This window comes from Branchiostoma floridae, chromosome 9 (genome assembly GCF_000003815.2).
Source record: "Branchiostoma floridae strain S238N-H82 chromosome 9, Bfl_VNyyK, whole genome shotgun sequence".
NCBI classification, from domain to species: Eukaryota; Metazoa; Chordata; class Leptocardii; order Amphioxiformes; family Branchiostomatidae; genus Branchiostoma; species Branchiostoma floridae.
In genome coordinates this window covers 4208407-4226708 of record NC_049987.1, presented here as the reverse complement: position 1 = coordinate 4226708, position 18302 = coordinate 4208407, and the positions used below count along the sequence as shown (strand labels likewise).

Genomic DNA, 18302 nt, shown 5'->3' with positions numbered 1-18302 from the left:
ATTGAAGGCATTAAAATACACATTGTAAAAAAACCTTTGTCATAATTCCGCAATATGATGAATATTTTTGCATGCTTCAGAAACAATTGAAAGTAGAAATTTTTATTTTTATCACTATATTTATCTTTTATGCAAGTAATGTGATTTTTTCAAAGCTGTTAAACAAATAAATGTTGCGTCGCCCTCCCAGCGTTGTCTCCATTCCGCCATTTTCAAGGGGAATCACAGACGTTTCAGTGTCGTTGTTGCCGTGAATTTATGGGTGTTAAGAGCCATTTGTAGTGTCACGGACAATGCTATATTTGTGTGATATTGTATAGGTGTTCCTGGCTGAATTGAAACATCTACCAACATGTCTGGATACATGTACAACGTGAACGCCATCAAAAAACTGAGTGACCAGGAACTGAGCTCTGGGTCTGGCAAATCCTGGCATGACCAATACAGCGACAGTGCCTGGGTTTTCGTGGGAGGCCTTCCCTATGAGCTAACGGAGGGCGATGTTCTCTGCGTCTTCTCCCAGTATGGTGAAATCGTCAACATCAACATGGTACGCGACAAGAAAACCGGTAAGCCAAAAGGCTTTGCTTTTATCTGCTACGAAAACCAGAAAAGTACTGTCCTAGCTGTGGACAACTTCAATGGTGTCAAGATCAAGGGTAGGACCATCCGCGTGGACCACGTCTCCAATTATCGCGTACCGAAAGAACACGAAGAAGATGATGACATCACGAAGAAGATCCGACAAGAAGGCGTCGCGCCCAGGACACCATCGCCGTCTGCTTCAGAAGAGGAGTACGAAATACCAACGAAGAAAGCAAAGAAGGAGAAAAAGAAGAAAGAGAAGAAGAAAAAGAAGGACAAAGACAAAGAAAGGGGTGCATCGAGAAGCGCTCGAGAGTCCGCGTCACCTCCAGTACGCGTGAAGAAAGAAAAAGACGATCCCGGGTATAAAGCAGCGGAGCAGGGCAGACACGATGCGAGGTTAGCGGACGCACGTGGGACCCGAGGAGAAAGGAGTGAAGGAGTGAAACAAGAAAGGGACGATTACAGGGAGAAGGACAGACAAAACAGAGGTGGAGGGTACAGGGAAGAGAGACGGAGTGAGATAGACAGTAGTACAACCACTGGCAGAGACGCAAGAGACAACAGAAGAGAGAAGTACTCACAAGACTCGAGAGATGGTGCTCCAAGCAGACGTGATGGGAGGGAGGCACAGGACAGACAAGACTACAAGGGTCAAAGATATGATCACCAGGATAGCAGACGGGATAGAGACAAGAAGGACTCTAGGGAAGGTAGAGACGATTACAATTACCACAGAGAAAAAGACAGGAACGAAAGAGGCTGGGAAATTAGAGGAACTGTTGGCCAAAACAGGAAAGAAAGGGATGGCAACAGTTATCAAGATAGTAGTAGTAGTAGTAGGGAACGACATAGTGACAGGAGTACTAGTAACGACAAGGAAAGCAAAGCCACGGCATATAGCGATCCGTGGGATAGAGGGGGACGTGATAAGGAGAGAGGGAGGGATAGAGATAGAAAGGAAAGAGAGAGCCACGAAGAAAGAAAGAAAAGCAGGGATAAAGGGTACCGGGACAGGAGATGACTGATACATGTTTGTGCAACAGTAGTACTTACCTAAAACTGGCATGTCACTTCTTGTGACCATTTTATGGTTGTTTTCAATAGCCTGGGTACCATCCTCTGTAGTAAGTGCTGGCTCAATCTTTTAGGTTACAAACCATCCTGGTAAGCAAGTGAAAACATTGAGCCAGCAGTTACTATGGAGGGTGGTAACCAAGCTGTAAACTTCATGTGAGACTAGAACTGTGATTATCATTTAATGGTTTCCTATGTACAAAAATGATGAGCGCTAATGATACAATCAGGTGTATCTGATTCTGAGTTGAACTGTACAGAAGTTTTAAGAGTATGAAATGCATTGAATTTCTCCTTGTTTTCTGCTTTGTTCTTCTCCAGGTACGTGTAGACTTACTATAGCTACTTGTATCAAATGAATGTAAAAACATCAGTTATAGTATTTATACCATTGTGATGTATTCATGTAGATGATTGCCCCCGCTAACAAGTGTTTGTCATGTTATTACATGATGTAGGTGTAGTCAAATACTGGATACTACATTTTGTACTACGACTACCCAGTTGGTATCAAATCTCAATCAGAATGAATCAGTTAAACAGACAAAAGAAGAAAGCAGTAATTTGGTTATATCAATTCAATTTCGTATACGTACATTGTAGTTATTGTTCTTTTTGCCAAAAAATTGCTTAAGGAACTGGTTGAAATAAAAATGAACTTGAAAACGGATTCTTCATATGTACTGTCTTCACTGTAGTTTTTAATGCATGAAGAAATCTGCAGAACCAAGGTAACACTGACAAACAGTTACTCAAGCAACTGGAGAGATTTCCAATTCAAAGGGAATGACAAGAAAAGAACCACCATTTTTTATTGATTTGGAGCATACAAAGATGTAAAAATTAAATACAAATTAGGACTACTATTGCTTCCAAAATCTATCCATTTGCTTGAACTACTGTTACCTTACATATTTCATTTATTGATCACCAGAATGTCTAATCTTATGTGTATGAATCTGTGGAACGTCTCGACTTCATAACCAGACATTATCATACATGTAGTACTAAAAAAGAAAATCATTCATGAGCTTTGTTTTAGGAGATTGCACTTACTCTCCAAGCAGAGGTTAGGCTCCGGCTGTTTTTTTAGTCGTTTTTATCGGGCTTTCTATTTTGTCATTTTTCTTGAAGTACGCCAGCTAAACAGGTTTAATTTTGACACAGTAAGGCCACGTTGATTTGATTATATGGATGACATCCGCGCTCGCACCAATTTTCGGCCATTTCCAAAAAAAAAGAAAGTTTTCGACCACACAATGAATTGTGTAAAGCAGCTGTAGAATGAGCACAAATATTCCGTAGATTGAAAAAAAAGTATCAGAAAAAACAGATAACTAATGCCATAGAATGCCAAAATGAATCTAAAGTCAAAGAATAAGATGTGAAAGGACAGAAAGAAAAAAAATCTATTGTAGGTTGGGGGAGGTACCAGTACAGAAAAGTCAGGTCCACAGGATCATTTCCAGGTCCGGACATGAACCTGGACATGATTGTCTGTGGAAACTTGAGAATTGGAAATACTGAAAACAATGGTAATTGGTCAATTTTGCTACAGAGGAATCTGTTTGGTGGATTATTGGACTCCCACTGCATTTTAAAATCCCATCTCCATGTAATAAAGGCTAACTGTCTCTGTACCTTTGACTGTAGAAACTTGGTGCAATTGACTATAAACTCTACTTGACTTCGCTCTTGTTGTCTTCTTGGCCCCCCCCGGTTAGACCCCAAATGGCTGCCGACGTAGTGTGTCCATTTTGTAATTGGCAAAACCTGTTCCTCTGTTGTTTTTTTCAGGTCTGTTTTTTTCGGATTGGTCCAAGAAGAAAAAAAATGTTTTGCACCCGTATGATGTACTGGTCCCTACACCTAACTGTTGGTATACCATACTATGTGTGTTTAGTCCTATGTTCAACCTTCCTGGCCACTTTGATTTCATACTGAAGGCAACTTTTTTTTTTGGCCAAACTTTTTTTTTATTCGCTTGCTCGCATCAGTTTTGGAGTTCCCGGAGGATGTCATCCATATAATCAAGTCAACATGGCCTAAGATATAAAAAAAATAGAAAGCCCGATAAAAACGACTAAAACAAACGTTAAAAAACAGCCGGAGCCTAGCCTCTGCTTGGAGAGTAGATTGCACTTGGTTCTCTCCAAAGTTCCATGTGTCCCCCTTCACCACCCATCCTCCTTCAAATTCCTTATATAGACATTCATCTCTTTTCTGCATGAATACAGTACTAGTATGACGTGAATCCAAGCAGATACATGTATTGGGAGAAGGCAAAAAAATGCCAATCTTCATTGACTGAACAGCCAAGATCAATCTTCTTTGTCTTTGTACAAGTTAAGTGTGATTTAATTTTACTGTATATTAGAAATCTAAGAAAATGACACGCAAGTATGATCTAAGATAGCGTTTAGTTCATGCAAATGCAAAACGCCATCTACAGCTACTTCTGGATTGAGACTTTGGAGCCACTTGGATGCAATGGATTAGCCTGGGTACCATACTTACATGTAGCAGCACAAATGCAGTAACCAGTTGAGTGAGTGAGTTGTGAGGTACCTCCATGACAAATGTCACAGACTACTACTTTGTTCTCAAGAGTGGATAAAAAGTGAGGTCAGGTTTACATTATTAAGTATGTTACAAAACTGAACAAAGATTGAAGTGTGATGTTGACTTTTTCTGACAAAGTGAGAAAGTCTGAGAATTTGGAATTTTTTTTTTGTAAATACAACATTTTATGTCCTTTGTAATAGAAAAAGGCTAGGGTTGGTCAGGTACCCCGGCAACACCATATTTTTTCCTACATGATTGTATAGGTTTAACACAATGTCAGATTAGTCTCATATCAGTTACAGAGAAAACCAGCTTCTACCCTTGGCTCCCCTTATCAAAATTCATCTGAATTTAAAGATAGTCCTGGAAGAGTAGCAGTCACATTTTACATGTGACAGCTAAAGGAGTTTTACTTAGTAAACCATTAAGCCAACCACTGAATTCTGTGACAATTCAGTTTATTACAATTCAACGTAAAATTTATGTTACATATGCACAATCTTTTGTAAGGTAACAGTTACTCAAGCAACTGTATGCATTTTGGAAATGGACTGATGTTTTAGATAGTATCCGATACCTTTCCTCACTGACACATGAAAGGTACTAGAAGTGAATCCAACCAAGGACCTCCTTGATCCAACCAACATGTTTCCAGCTTTTTGAGCACATGAATCTTCTACCTGTGTATCTTATTACCTGAATGCCTAACCTTTATTTACGTACATGTATCTTAGCTGACTTGCATGAGCCTTTGATTAAATGAAAGTAGTGAAAGCCACTACATGTTATTGGTAAGATACAAATGATTATGTTAGGTAAACAATTATTACCAATTATGATCATGTTACATTCTTGTATTCTCAATTTGCATTTTTCCTGAAATAAGACAGGGCGCTGTCCAATGTATCGTGTTGAGAGGCAGAATTAGTAGAAGTCCGAGGTGTGGTTTCAGCCATGGTTGTCGTATTCGTAGCAAAACTTGAAGCAACGGCATATGGTGATGGGTTTGGGTTACCAGGTAAAGTTGAAGGGTCAAAGTGCATAGGTGGTGGAGGGTAGGGAGGCCAACCCTGCATAAATGGTGGGGGAAATACACCCTGCATTGTGGGGGGAGGAGGAGGGAAAGGGGGATATTGCATTGTTGGCTGTGGGGGTGGTTGTGTTGGCTGTAAAGGTTGTGTTGGCTGGGTCGTCATTGTTTCTTGTGATGATGATGATGATGATGAAGATGTTCTATCTGTTTTAACATCAGCTTGAACACTGGAAGTTGCTGGTTTCTTTTTCCAAGAAACTTTCCGCTTCTGTGGAAGAGTTTGTTGTTTGGATGGGGATGATTTGTAGTACTCCTTTGGTGGTGCAAACTCTGACGGCCTCTCATCTTCCAGTTCTTCCTTTGTTTTGATCCATGGAAAATGTTTTTCTGAAAGATAAGAAAAATGCTGTCATTAGAATGAATTTCAACCAGGTTGTTTAATGCACATAAAAAAGCATTCTATATAAACGTGATTGTACATATTTATATACGAGAGAGTAAAAATACACTGCAGTCTGTATTTAAAGGGAACTCAATGCTAGGAGGGAGGGGGGGGGGTGATTTTCGGTGAAAGACCAAATTTTTATTCCATGAATTCCCCCATGCAAACAAAGGATTCCCCATGCAAACCCATGTGTATACGCAAGATGGGAAAAGTGATAATTCAGATCTTGCTTGATTTTTGGCTCCAGGCAAGAAGAAAAGTAAGTCATCCTTGAGGCTGCAAAATTGAACAATTAACAACTATTCACTACCCGGTATTCAGACATACACTGTTGTTTTCAACATCAGCCCTACAAGTCCTAATGTCACTCAATTTTCCTGAAAACACTGTTTTCAAATCTTGAGTAGAAGTTTCAACGGGATGTTTGCCAGGGATCAAATTCAATTTTAGACCCAAAAGAATTGACAATGAAGTTTGTAACTCATCATCAATTTGAATCTACCCTTAACAAACTATCAGGCCTGGAATGGCACTGTCAGTGGCTGTCAGACAGCACTGTTTTGCCTCTGATCAGGGCCTGTCAGTGCACTGTATCAGCCACTAATTATTCACAAAATATGCAAATTTTCAGTCATAGAAACAGTCGTTAAATCATGACTGACAGTCATAAATTCCCAGTGGCTGACAGTCGTAGAACAGTCGTAAAACAGTCGTTGAATCATGACTGACAGTCGTGGATTCCCAGAGGCTGACAGTCGTAAAACAGACGCTGACAGTCGTAGATCTGCTCTTACATAACAAAACACTTCTGCTGATGTACTAGATTTTGGAGGTAACATTTATACAAAAACTGAACAATAGAAAGATTTTGGCTAACTAGGTTCTATCTAAACAGAGTACAGAAATTTATGCAACTGCAAAATGCTTCAAAAAGTAACAGAAGCAGAAACATTATAGACAAGAATGGGGCATCGTCAACCTCCTCTGTCATTGATTTGACAATTTCAAAATGCTTATATAATATGTCAATTTCTGAAACCACAACCAAATAAGTCTCTTAAAGAACAAGATACAACTGACTGTACACAAATGTACATGATTGTGGTTTAATTTCTGTACCTATTCGTTTAAGGCACCCAGTCTATAGCACAGTCTGCCATGCCCCCCTCCCAACAATTGTCAAAATTCAAAATGTGGCCATTTGTCACTACTATCTTACCTCAGAAACATGATGTACACTTTCCCCCACATCCACAGTACTTCCAAACAATAGTTATGGCAATTAATCTCCTTTCCAAGCTGCATTAGTCTGAGAGATGGAGACCTGGATACAGAGTAAATATCCCTGCTGTCCTTTCTCTATAGCTGAGCTCAAAAATCTAACTGTCTCAGTTCAAACTTCCCTGGGCCTGCAGCCAATTAAAGGACCTGGTATCTGATTCGCTAGATGCCTAATTAATACAAGACTGTGATTGGCGTGGTGGGACTGTCATCGACAGTCGTATTTCAGGCCTGTCAAGACAGTCCTGAGCACTTTCAGGCCTGTCAAGACAGTCCGAGATCAGTGCAGAGCCCGATTTCTACTTGCCAGACGTATTGCAGGCCTGTCAGTGGAGGTCTTCTGCTGATTTGCGTCTGAAATGCCCCTGTCAGTGCCTGTCCAGCCACTGACAGTGGCTTGTAACTCATCATCAATTTGAATCTAACCAGCTCAAGATGTGTTCAAGATTGGTGACGAAGAGGTAACGATAATTCACCTTTATCCGCAGGGTAACCTATATCCGTTGTCTCTAAGCAGAGGGCATTTAGGGGCATCAAGCTAAAGGATGGCAGTTTCAAATTGCGACATTTTCACAATTGTACAGTTTTAAACCGTCGACATGATGTCCATAAATACCTTGTTTTTAGAAACAACGATTATAGGTTACCAGCGGATAAAGGTGAACTAGCGCTACCTACTTCATTTGAGTTTTCCCATTTTCAATTTCAGTCCCACAGATTTGTCATAGACTTGCCCAAATCAGGGGTTCATACAGTCGAACTTGGTCTAACGACCACAACACCTTGAAGTGATCATAGAATCTTGTTGCATGGTGTCTACTGAGTAAAAAAACAGCAGTACGTACCTTTTCCCTTGTCCCATTCCCTGAGAGGTGCAGACTGTCTCCATGTCTCGTCCCTCTGCAGAGGTTCAGGTTCAGGCTCCTTCTGAACCTCCTCTGTTTTAGCACCAAGGTCAGGGCTGCCGTCTTCAAGGGCACCACAACAAGAAGAACAGTTAGCATGAAAGTTGATCTGTGCTTGTAAATAACATTATGAATAAAGACTAATTTCTACATTGACCTAACCAACACTTGGAAGAGTTGGGACATACATGTAGTAAACTAAATTTTCCAAGCCAGATTTCTTTGCAAGAGGTCAGTAAAGGAAGCTTGCAAATTACATGTATAGAGACGGGTTACCTGTCACTTTTGATCAATTGCTGCGGACACGTCAGCCAAAAATTTAGTACTTAGTGTTAATCACGTAAAGTTTAGTCTTTATTCATCATGCAGGGGAAATGTATATAGTGTATGCTGGGGAAATATGTAGTTTATGGGGATTACATGATTCTAGTTTATGCCATGAACACAATAGGGGTTCAATGAACAGTTTACTTATATTTCACTACAGTTGTATTCCTTTAACTCACATTAACAGTATCTACTGGACGGGTCTAATACGTGTATAATTGTTACAAGTCAAAATCACACATAAATCTATGTCAATGTTCATCCGGAAGTTTGACCTACCTTGACCTTCATCCTCCACCTCGCCCCCTCCCCCTTCAATCTCTTTGCCTTCCTCTGCTTCACCTTAGCCAGCCTGGCCTGTAGTGCTGCTTTTCTCTTCTCCTTCAACTTCTCTCTCTTTACCCTCTGGTCCTGGGTCTGATCATGGTGTTAATAGAGGAAAAATTGATAGATAATTGTAATTTGTGCACTTTGCTCTTAGGAAGAAAGATGCTGTGTTTCCGGCTACCTGACTCTGATTGAGTGTTTGCAGATCTTGGGTATTCTGCCCTTTGGATATTGCCGTTGCCCCTGATGGATCTGCTTGGAGATTATTTCAAATGTTAAGCTCTAAGACACAGTATTCAAATTAATGAAGTTGGCATGGAACTGGAAGAAGAGAAGACATTTTTGCAACATTGTTTTAAAATATACACAATCATAGATGAGGAGCTGGCAATAAAAAGCTCAAGTCTAATGATATCTAAAATCTAGATTTAATGATGATCAGTTCTGTATGCAGTTCTCAAATTCCAACACTGTCATCTAAGACCTACTAGTATTACTATATCACTACAAAATGGTTTGATTGAAAAAGGGACATCTACTACAAGTTGAGTGAGACTTGTTACTGATACCCACCTCCTCCCGCAGCATACTGAGGGTTTCCATCTGTTTCTGTCGCTCTGTCTCTTCCTTTGAGAAGGCGTAGTAGCCGACACCCATGTCTCGCACCTCTGTTTGAAACATAGTGGGACAAAAAGATAACAGGCTTTTCAAGTTATGTTCTCAAAACATAACAACATTTACACATAGGGCTAACGTCACATTTCCACAAAAGACCCGACCGGGTACATGTAGTTTGGGGAATAAAAAGGATGATATAAAAAACGACACAAAACATACCAAAAATGATTCAACAGCATGTTTTGTGGATATTAATTGGCATAAACTTTAATTTTTGGTTTCTGCAAATAGCCCAGCCGGGCCCTGAAGGAAATGTGACTTAGGCCTATCATGACTAGAACAATGTCTCCAACTATCATACATGTTGACTGCTACTGTTGATGTTGGGTTTGCTGATAGTGTACATTAGCCCTACAGGCTCAGGGCTAACTGTAACAACAGGCTTGTATAATGCGTTCCCTACTGTTACATTATGTCGAACCTGTTGGTAGTGTACAGGCCTAATATTACTGTAACAACAGGCCTGTATAATGGTTCCTACCGTTATGTCGAACCTGTCGATAGTGTATGTAGGCCCCACAGGCCTTACTACATGTACAGTGTAATAACAGCCCTGTATGATAGTTGCCTACTGTTATGTCCTACCTGTTGGTAGTGCACAATCCCTACAGGCAGACTCATGGCCTGTAATTACAGGCCTTACTACTGTAACAACAGGCCTGTATAATGGTTACCTACCAATATATCGAACCTGTTGGTAGTGTACAGGCCCTACAGACAGACCCAGGTCCTGTAATAACAGGCCAGTATTTAATGGTTACCTACTGTTATGCCGGACCTGTTGGTAGCGTACAGGCCCTACAGGTTGAGTCGGCCAGGTAACAACAGGCCTGTATAATGGTGACCTACCGTTATGTCGAACCTGTTGGTAGTGTACAGGCCCTACAGGCCTTACTACATGTACAGTGTAACAACAGGCCTGTATAATAGTTACCTACCGTTATGTCGGACCTGTTGGTAGTGTACAGGCCCTACAGGCCTGTTCAGGGCCTCCTGTTCTTCCTGCTCCCATTTCTGTCTCTGTTCCTCCCTGATCATGTCGGCTGACATCAAGTCCTTACTCCTCTGGCTGGATTAACAAGTAACAATTAACAAACAAGCAAACAAAAACAATGTACGTCAATGAAGGTTACATCAATCTAAAATCATATCCAGTTGCTAGAATGTGTGACGGGTTTACGGAAAAGCCTGGGCCCAGGAGCTGGGCTGGCTAGCCTGAAAGACTACCTTTTCTGGGCCCCAAGGCTATGCATGGGGTTTGACCTGCAGCTGAAGTTTTTTTTAAATAAAAAACTGGGTCAATGACAATCCCAGCTGTGGGTGGGATGGGGCTGGGATGGGGAAAGGTAACAGTTGATCATGAATTAAATTCCAAGTATACAACAGAAAATGCTGGAAATGTTAAATTAAGACTGAAGGGGAGGGGTACTAGGCGAAATAAAGAATACTAGGATGGGTCAGGAAATGATAGCGCACAACATCAAATTCAAAACAGATGTCATGCATGTATGAGAGTGTGTGTTTGTACATGAAATTTCTTTGTGGAAAAACTGGGTCAGTGGTAACCCAAGACAACAGTTGGTCCTCTAGGATAGGGCTGTTTGCCAAAACATCAAATTTGAAACAGATGTCTCAAACATCAAGTGTCAGTGAGCATGGATGTAGGAATGGATGTACGTTATGCGTTTATATGTGTCAATTGTATGTGAGGGGGGTGTATAATATGACGTGTAACGTTAGTATTGTTTGTGCTATTTGTTTCTCTCATGCAGGACAATTACTGATAGCCACTATAAGTATTGTAGGAATGACTGCCAGTATAGTCAAAGGAAAAGTAAATGTACTAATAACCCTTGAAGTTACAGTAGTTGATGTTGATTGTTCATTGCTGTAAACCATTGAACCCCAATCCCCCATAGATATGACCAAACTGTTGCCTTCTGTCCAATGCACCCTGCATGCACTGGAATTGTCGGTTACCCAGTTGTAGGTTTTTAAAAATCTATTAATGGGTCAAACCCCATCAATAGCCTTGGGGCCCAAAAAGGGTGGCCTGGCTAGCCTGCAGGCTAGCCTGCTGGGCCCAGGCTTTTCCGTAAACCCATGTGTGACTGCTTTATGGCAAAACAAAAACAAGGATTAAAAAGCTTTGATGTAAGAGTCTAAACTGATAAAGAAACAATTGTTAATGTATCAAGTTCAAATAACAGAATATAGGATAGAAAAATATCTTAAATTTTGATATAATTATCCATAAAAAATTTGCCATGAATAATAAGTCACATTTTGAACAATGCTGATATCTGTACCATAATTGACCTTAGTTTATAATATTATCATGTAATCTTAAACTAAATATATACTTTCTTTGTTTTTTTGCAAACATAACATATTATTGTTGGAATGATTCATCAGTCAAGTATTATTACAAAGTAACATACAATTTGTACATACATACATACATACAAACGCTACCCAAAACATAACCTTCTCGACGAAGGTAATAAACATCACAGCTTCTCGGATACCCTTTGGATTGAAATCAAAATGATCCAGTCTACTCCCAGAATGCATGATGTGATAAAACCATGAGAGAGTCTTGTCACCTGATCCCTTTCTTTACTGATATATCATAAACTTTTATCTATTAACTTTCATTGTGAATTACTAGTAGTGTTGTGAGAGTGTAAACAAGTCATCATACCATTGGGATAGGCCATACTGCGTTAGACCACAGAATTCGACAAAACAACACAAAGCTATATAATTATATATCAGTCTTGTCTATTCCTGAGCTGTACCAACATTGAGCAACAATGTACACAATGTAATAGGAGAACTACATGTACATAACTGTGTAGCCACCACAGAGCCAAGTGACCAAAGGTGTAAACGTGAGGTAATAAGTGATCTATTATACCACGTCATGGTTTACAGAGTCGATCATAAGACTAACTCCTGATATAAATAGTTATGACTGCATGAAAAGTCCCGGCAGGCGTACAGGACAAGCCAGAGGGAAAAAAAAAACAACTAGAACTTTTGTCAGAAGAGAGAGAAAGGAGCGAGTCTCTACCCAGGCAGGTTTACAGCTGTGGAGTCTCAGACATCCAGGTGAGATTTATACAGGTTTGTTTATATCCTGACAGGTTACAGGGCTATGGAAGTCTGCAATGACTTGTGTATTGTGGAGTCTGAACTGCTGGGGTACATATATAACAAGGGAACAGACACGTCGATGAAGGTTAGACATCCAGGTAATAAGATACGCCAAAAAGCAGTTGCTCATTGACAAGTAACTGGATATGGTTTTGGAAATGTCCTAGGGCACAGCATGCCTGTAGCCAGGATTTTGGTTGGGGGGGGGGGTTCTTTTTAGTACTTGTTGGACCATTGAGCGCCGCAGGCGTGAGCTGTCTAGGGGGTTCCGGGGGCATGCTACCCCGGAAAAAAAATTAAATATTGACCCTCTGAAACGCCATTTCCTGCATTTTGACGGGCAAAAGTTTAATGGAATTTTTATTGAAATACACAAGACTTTTGCCATAAGTCTTTGAGGCCGACTCCCCCAACATATTTTCACCATGTCCGATACCAAAGGCGCGAGGCTTTGCAATGGAGGTCCGGGGGAATTTTGAAATCTGGACCCTCTGAAAAGCCAGTTCCTGCACTTTCCGAGGCAAATTTTGCTAATAGACTCACTAAGATTGAATGAAATGTCTATCAGTGAAAAATGCAAATCAATCATGCCTTTGGAAAAAAATGAAAAAGTGAACCTTCGAGCGTGAAAAAGCGGACATTTGATCGTGTGGGGGGGTTATTCCAAACCCCCCAAAGCCCACCTGGCTACGGGCATGCACAGACATCTTGTGTTATTTTAAGCTAATAAATGCTGTCACAAAACGTTTCAAGGACACCGATAATTCCTGTCAAACATGTCCTCACAATGGTTAAGGTTTCTCAACATCTATACCAATAGTTTAGTGAATGAAATATTACTTGTACCAAGAAGATTAGGTGTGTATAATGGGTAATAATATCAAGAGTTCTTAGATCGATTTGAATATTTCTTTTTAACCTCCCACTTCTTAATTTGTAATCAGTACTGTATGGCCTATATTAATCACTCACTCACTCACTATCCATTTTTGTTTGATCATCCTATGTTTGATTATACTGCTGCTGGGATCCCTGACGCAGGGGTAGGCTGAGCAGTCGGCTAGTCTTTCCTTTGTGCTTCCATGCAGGCAGCTGACTTGAGTATATCTAACTGAGTTACAAAGGTCTACAATCTTGCATATTACCTCCAAGACTAACAAATACATTTATCTTAATCAACAGTCAGTGCTTGGAGTTAAAGTAGCAACATGTGTGACAACAACATGACCAGCCTGGCAGACAAGTTACAGAACCTGGAGTTGGGCCTCAAGAGTCAGCATGAACAAGTAGTCATTTATGGGCGGGCACTGAGAGAAGCCATTGTTCGTATGGACCTCTTAATTGAGGTAGAAGTCTTGAAAAGTCTTGAAGACCTGCATCTTCAGAAAGGCAAGCTCAGTAAAGATTCAGCAGAGTTTGACAAGGCTGCTGCCCTGTATGCCGCTGCCCTACTGCGCTGCAAAGATTCGGACATGGGACAAACGCTGGAACATCGTATCGGCTACATGGAGAAACTCTCCAGACAACTGCTGCAGGGGTACACTCCACACTTCCGGTGGTTGTTACCAGACTACTGGGGTACTGCTGACAGTAATGTCTTAAGGGTGGCAGAGGTTTGTGACAAATTAGAAAGAAGTAACAAAAAACCTCAGCATTCCACTCAGGAGACTTACACAGAAACATTATTGACCGCAATAGAAAATAGCGATATGTTCTTGGAGGTTGAGGTTTTGAAATCTCTTGGAGATTTCTATCTTGAGAAAGGCAAGAAAACCTCTGATGTATCCCAGTTCTCCAAGGCAGCTGCCATGTACAAGAAAGCCCTGAGAAGTTGTGAGGATTCCGGGACAAGACAGACTCTGGACCATCGTGTCAGTTATTCAGAGAAGATCAGGGAAACAGTGAAAATGGTGAGAAGTATAGTAGGGACAGGATGAGTCCCATTATTCTGGCGGTGCAAGGTGGTGCAGGTCAAAGGTCATCGCCTGCCGATATTATTTATTCAGGTATAGCAGGTCAGAGGTCAAATATGATTTATTCAGGTGGCGCAAGTGTAAGGTCAGATATTATGTATTCAGGCGGAGCAGGTCATAGGTCACATATTATTTATTCAGGCGGAGCAAGTGAAAGGTCAGATATTATTTATTCAGGCGGAGCAAGTGAAAGGTCAGATATTATTTATTCAGGTAGAGCAGGTCAGGGGTCGGTCAGATATTATGTATTCAGGCGGAGCAAGGTAACTATGACAACCCCACCCCACCCCAAATGAACCTCCCCCTCTCCAATCGTGAATGACATACCCTTATTTGGCCTGGTTCTAAGTCTCTGTGGTATAAAATAAAGATGACAATGACCGTTTGATTTTTTCCGTTCTTTTATTCTCTACTTTTAAAAGTCAGCATCCAACGTGAACTTTTGCTGTTCAGAGGAGGACATCACGCCCATCTTCTGGTACTCCCCCACCCTCTTCTCAAAGAAGTTGGTCTTTCCCTCCAGAGAAATGTTCTCCATGAAGTCAAAGGGGTTCTCGCTGTTGTAAAGCTTACTGCACATGAGTTCCCCCAGCAGCCTATCTGCGACAAATTCGATGTACTGTTTCATCAGGTCTTGATTAATCCCAATCAGCCTCACGGGAAGAGCTTCCGTCAGGAACTCTTGCTCAATCTTAACAGCATCGTCGATAATCTGGTGAATGCGCTCCTCACTAGGCTTATTGATCAGATAGCTGACCATAAGACAGGCAAAGTCGGCGTGCAGACCCTCGTCTCTACTGATCAGCTCATTAGAGAAAGTCAGCCCCGGCATGAGCCCTCTTTTCCTCAACCAGAAAATTGCTGCGAAGGCCCCGGAGAAAAATATCCCTTCCACAGCGGCAAACGCAACCACACGATCCCCAAAAGTGCTTTTCTCGTCTCCACTCCATCTAAGGGCCCAGTCAGCCTTCTTCTTTACACAAGGTATGGTCTCAATGGCACTGAACAGATGCTCTCTCTCATGCGGATCCTTCACGTAGGTGTCGATTAAGAGACTGTACATTTCAGAATGAATGTTCTCAATGGCAATCTGGAAGCCATAGAAGCACCTTACCTCAGTCACCTGCACCTCTTTGGTGAATCTCTCTACCAGATTTTCATTCACGATACCGTCACTAGCTGCAAAAAACGCCAGGACGTGTTTGATAAAGTGTTTTTCGTTGTCATTCAGACTCTCCCAATTCTCCAAGTCCTTAGAGAGATCAACTTCCTCCGTTGTCCAGAATGATGCTACGGCCTTCTTGTACATGTGCCAGATGTCGCGGTATTGGATGGGAAAAATGACGAAGCGTCTGGAGTTTTCACGCAGTAGGGGCTCACACTGCATCTCTCGGTCTACAGAGACCTTCAGTGCGGACTCGTTAGGTTTCGGTGGCTGCGCTGGAAGCATCATGCGGCGGTTCTGTTAGCAAAAAAAGGAAGACCTTTTATCTGGTCTGTCACCATGTATTTGCATATTTACATTTGCTTCAGACGAGTCGGTACTCTGATTGGTCCAGATATACAGAGTTTAGGGGGGATACGTAATTTCTTAGCTCAAGTCGGGGTGAAACAAAGGTCAGCCTGAAGGGGTCGCATAATCCGGGCGGCTTCATCGTTATATGTCACATACTAATGAACCTATTTGAACGTAAAGGTAAGTATCACGTGTGAACATATGCCATGCACATACATGCATTGAATCATTGCTTTGGAGTCGCTATACGTCTTGCTCCGGAGTAGCTCCGGAGTAGGTATTGCGATAGGTATTGTGTTGTTCTGAATTATTCTTTTGTCGGTAGCGTTATGATTATCCTTTTTATCTGCATCCCTTCTAGTTCATATCCCTGCGGTATCATCGAGTGCATATTTCCACCGACCGTTGGTTGCTTCTCACGGCATAAACAATGCCTATTTTACGTCTTTTGTTTCAATTCGGGAACCGTCTTTGATCGTGGTCTGGTCTTAAGGGTGGTCGCGGCGTTTATCTTTCTGAGAACGGCACTGATTGATGACTTACCGTCTTTCCCACCAACTCTGTTATGATATCACCATGGTTACACGTACACATCCCTATGGGGGTACCAACTCATCAGTTGTTGAAAGGGCCGAACAGATCTATTCCCACGCCGAAAACAATGCCCTGATAATTGTGCCTTCTTTCCCACCAACTCTGTTATGATATCACCATGGTTACACGTACACATCCCTACGGGGGTACCAACTCATCAGTTGCTGAAAGGGCCGACAATGAATATAAGATCTGTTCCCACGCCGAAAACAATACCCTCATAATTGTGCCTTTTGTCTTCGTGCTTCGTCCCAGACGCCGTGCATATTTTCCGGGATGTGGGGGAAACCCCTGACACCACCTATTGTTCTAGATCTCTATAAAACTCTAAGAGCCAGGGCGAAATTTAGTTGACCATCGGCGTGGGAACTGCGAGGACGTCTCGGCTCTACTGATATCTCTCTTCTGCGCCGGCCACCTCCGCAAGCTGGACAGCCATCGCCCGGTAAGTCTGTCATCATGTTTTCGTTAAGTCTTTCCTCTTGCAACCATAGACCGAAAGAGGCTAACAGTCTTTAGGCCGATACATGCTTTGAGGGTTGTGTTGTTGTTTGTATATTGACCAAAGAGCTCGATTAGGTGGACGCAACTTTGTTGGACGTATAGACTAGTATTGGAAAACGGCTTTTCTGTCCGTTGTTTTAACATGTCGCTTTAGTTTGGGGCACTGTCTCAAGAGAGAAGGACCCGGGGTTGTGAAGTTTTGTCCCTCTAACCAAAATTTATTGTTCGACCAAAGCAAGGAATGAAGAATCGCTCAAATAGACAAAAGTTGTTTGCAACCCGGGTAAAACTAGAATATATGTTACTGTATTTTCTCTGCATCAAAACGTGTTTTGAATCAAAACGTGTTTTGAAAAAAAAAAAAAACTGTTGCAAAGGTTGTACCAGGTCATTTTTGTTTAGCTTTCGTGTGGAGTATCGTGTTATGTTTGACACTAGGGGATTCGTGTGAGAACGTTACGAAAACTCTTGCTGTTGTTGTTGTGTCATGTTTGTAGTAAATTTCTTTAAGTAAAAAAAATACGCCCTAGATTATGTGATACGCTTTATGTTATGTCGAATGCTACCTATGTCATTACCAACTTTGAAACGTAACAGTACGTGTGTCACAGTTTTGTACCGAAAGTTTTCGCCGCTACCAAAACAAGTATTCGACCGGCAAAAAAACGATTTTGTTCGTTTACAAAGAGCACCGAACCCCTTTCTTTGTCATGGAATACTGATGAGTGTGCGGTCGTCGTTCTAACAAAAGCACTGGAGTGTTGTACAAATTCAGCGTTTCAAACAAAGCTTTGTATGTTCTTTCAGAACCCAGCAATGATCAAGAGTACAGTCAACTAGTCATGGCGTTTACTTGTGAAACGTGCGGAAAAACCTTTGCCCAAAAACGTAGTCTCACCCGTCACCAAAAGTCCCACGACACCACGACCTACCTCTGCGAGATCTGCGACCGTCTAACCTATAAACCTATAACCGTCTCGACAGTTTTAAGCGTCATCAAAAGCAGCACGACCCGACCGCACCCACGCACGAGTGCGATTTTTGCGGCAAAAAGTTTTCTAGACGAGACAGCCTACTTCAACATCGGCGGCTGCACGAGAAACCCAGGCCGGCACCCACGTTTTGGTGCCGACCGTGTAACGTGGCGTTTGACACGGCCCGGCCCCGTCTGCGGAGGAAACCCTTTTCCGTGCACTAGCAGTAGACGCCCCGTGTTGCTCAACGTCCCTGTGACCATATTGGGCAAATGGCTGATGTGGATTGTTTATGCGATTGGGCCAACGATCGGCCGAATTAAACTAGGCCCTGCGGGCAGCTTCTTATCCGGAAGGAG

The 18302-nt window shown here is 41.8% G+C and overlaps 3 protein-coding genes across 6 annotated transcripts in view; 1 reads left to right on the top strand and 2 right to left on the bottom strand.

The window, feature by feature from the left end:
- The first annotated feature begins 172 nt into the window (after positions 1-172).
- On the top strand, positions 173-1868 carry LOC118423509 (RNA-binding motif protein, X-linked 2-like). Its single transcript, XM_035831678.1, has one exon. It carries the CDS (start codon positions 353-355, stop codon positions 1607-1609), a length of 1257 nt encoding a protein of 418 aa, XP_035687571.1. The 5' UTR covers positions 173-352; the 3' UTR covers positions 1610-1868.
- Positions 1869-4886: 3018 nt separating this feature from the next.
- The window catches only part of LOC118422794 (coiled-coil domain-containing protein 174-like), a 49895-nt gene continuing 36479 nt past the window's right edge, over positions 4887-18302 (bottom strand). The window contains exons 9-11 of one of the 4 annotated variants that reach the window (XM_035830557.1): positions 8498-8635; positions 7832-7954; positions 5255-5647 (exon numbers count right to left, since the gene is read on the bottom strand). In XM_035830557.1, the coding sequence (XP_035686450.1) occupies positions 5420-5647; positions 7832-7954; positions 8498-8635 (489 nt within the window). In that variant the 3' untranslated portion in view covers positions 5255-5419. Of the gene's footprint in view, positions 5648-7831; positions 7955-8497; positions 8636-18302 lie in introns of all 4 variants that reach the window. The other 3 variants (XM_035830555.1, XM_035830554.1, XM_035830553.1) reach the window with 3 other exon arrangements.
- LOC118422797 (ribonucleoside-diphosphate reductase small chain-like) lies at positions 14747-16904 on the bottom strand. Its single transcript, XM_035830563.1, has one exon. It carries the CDS (start codon positions 15806-15808, stop codon positions 14771-14773), a length of 1038 nt encoding a protein of 345 aa, XP_035686456.1. The 5' UTR covers positions 15809-16904; the 3' UTR covers positions 14747-14770.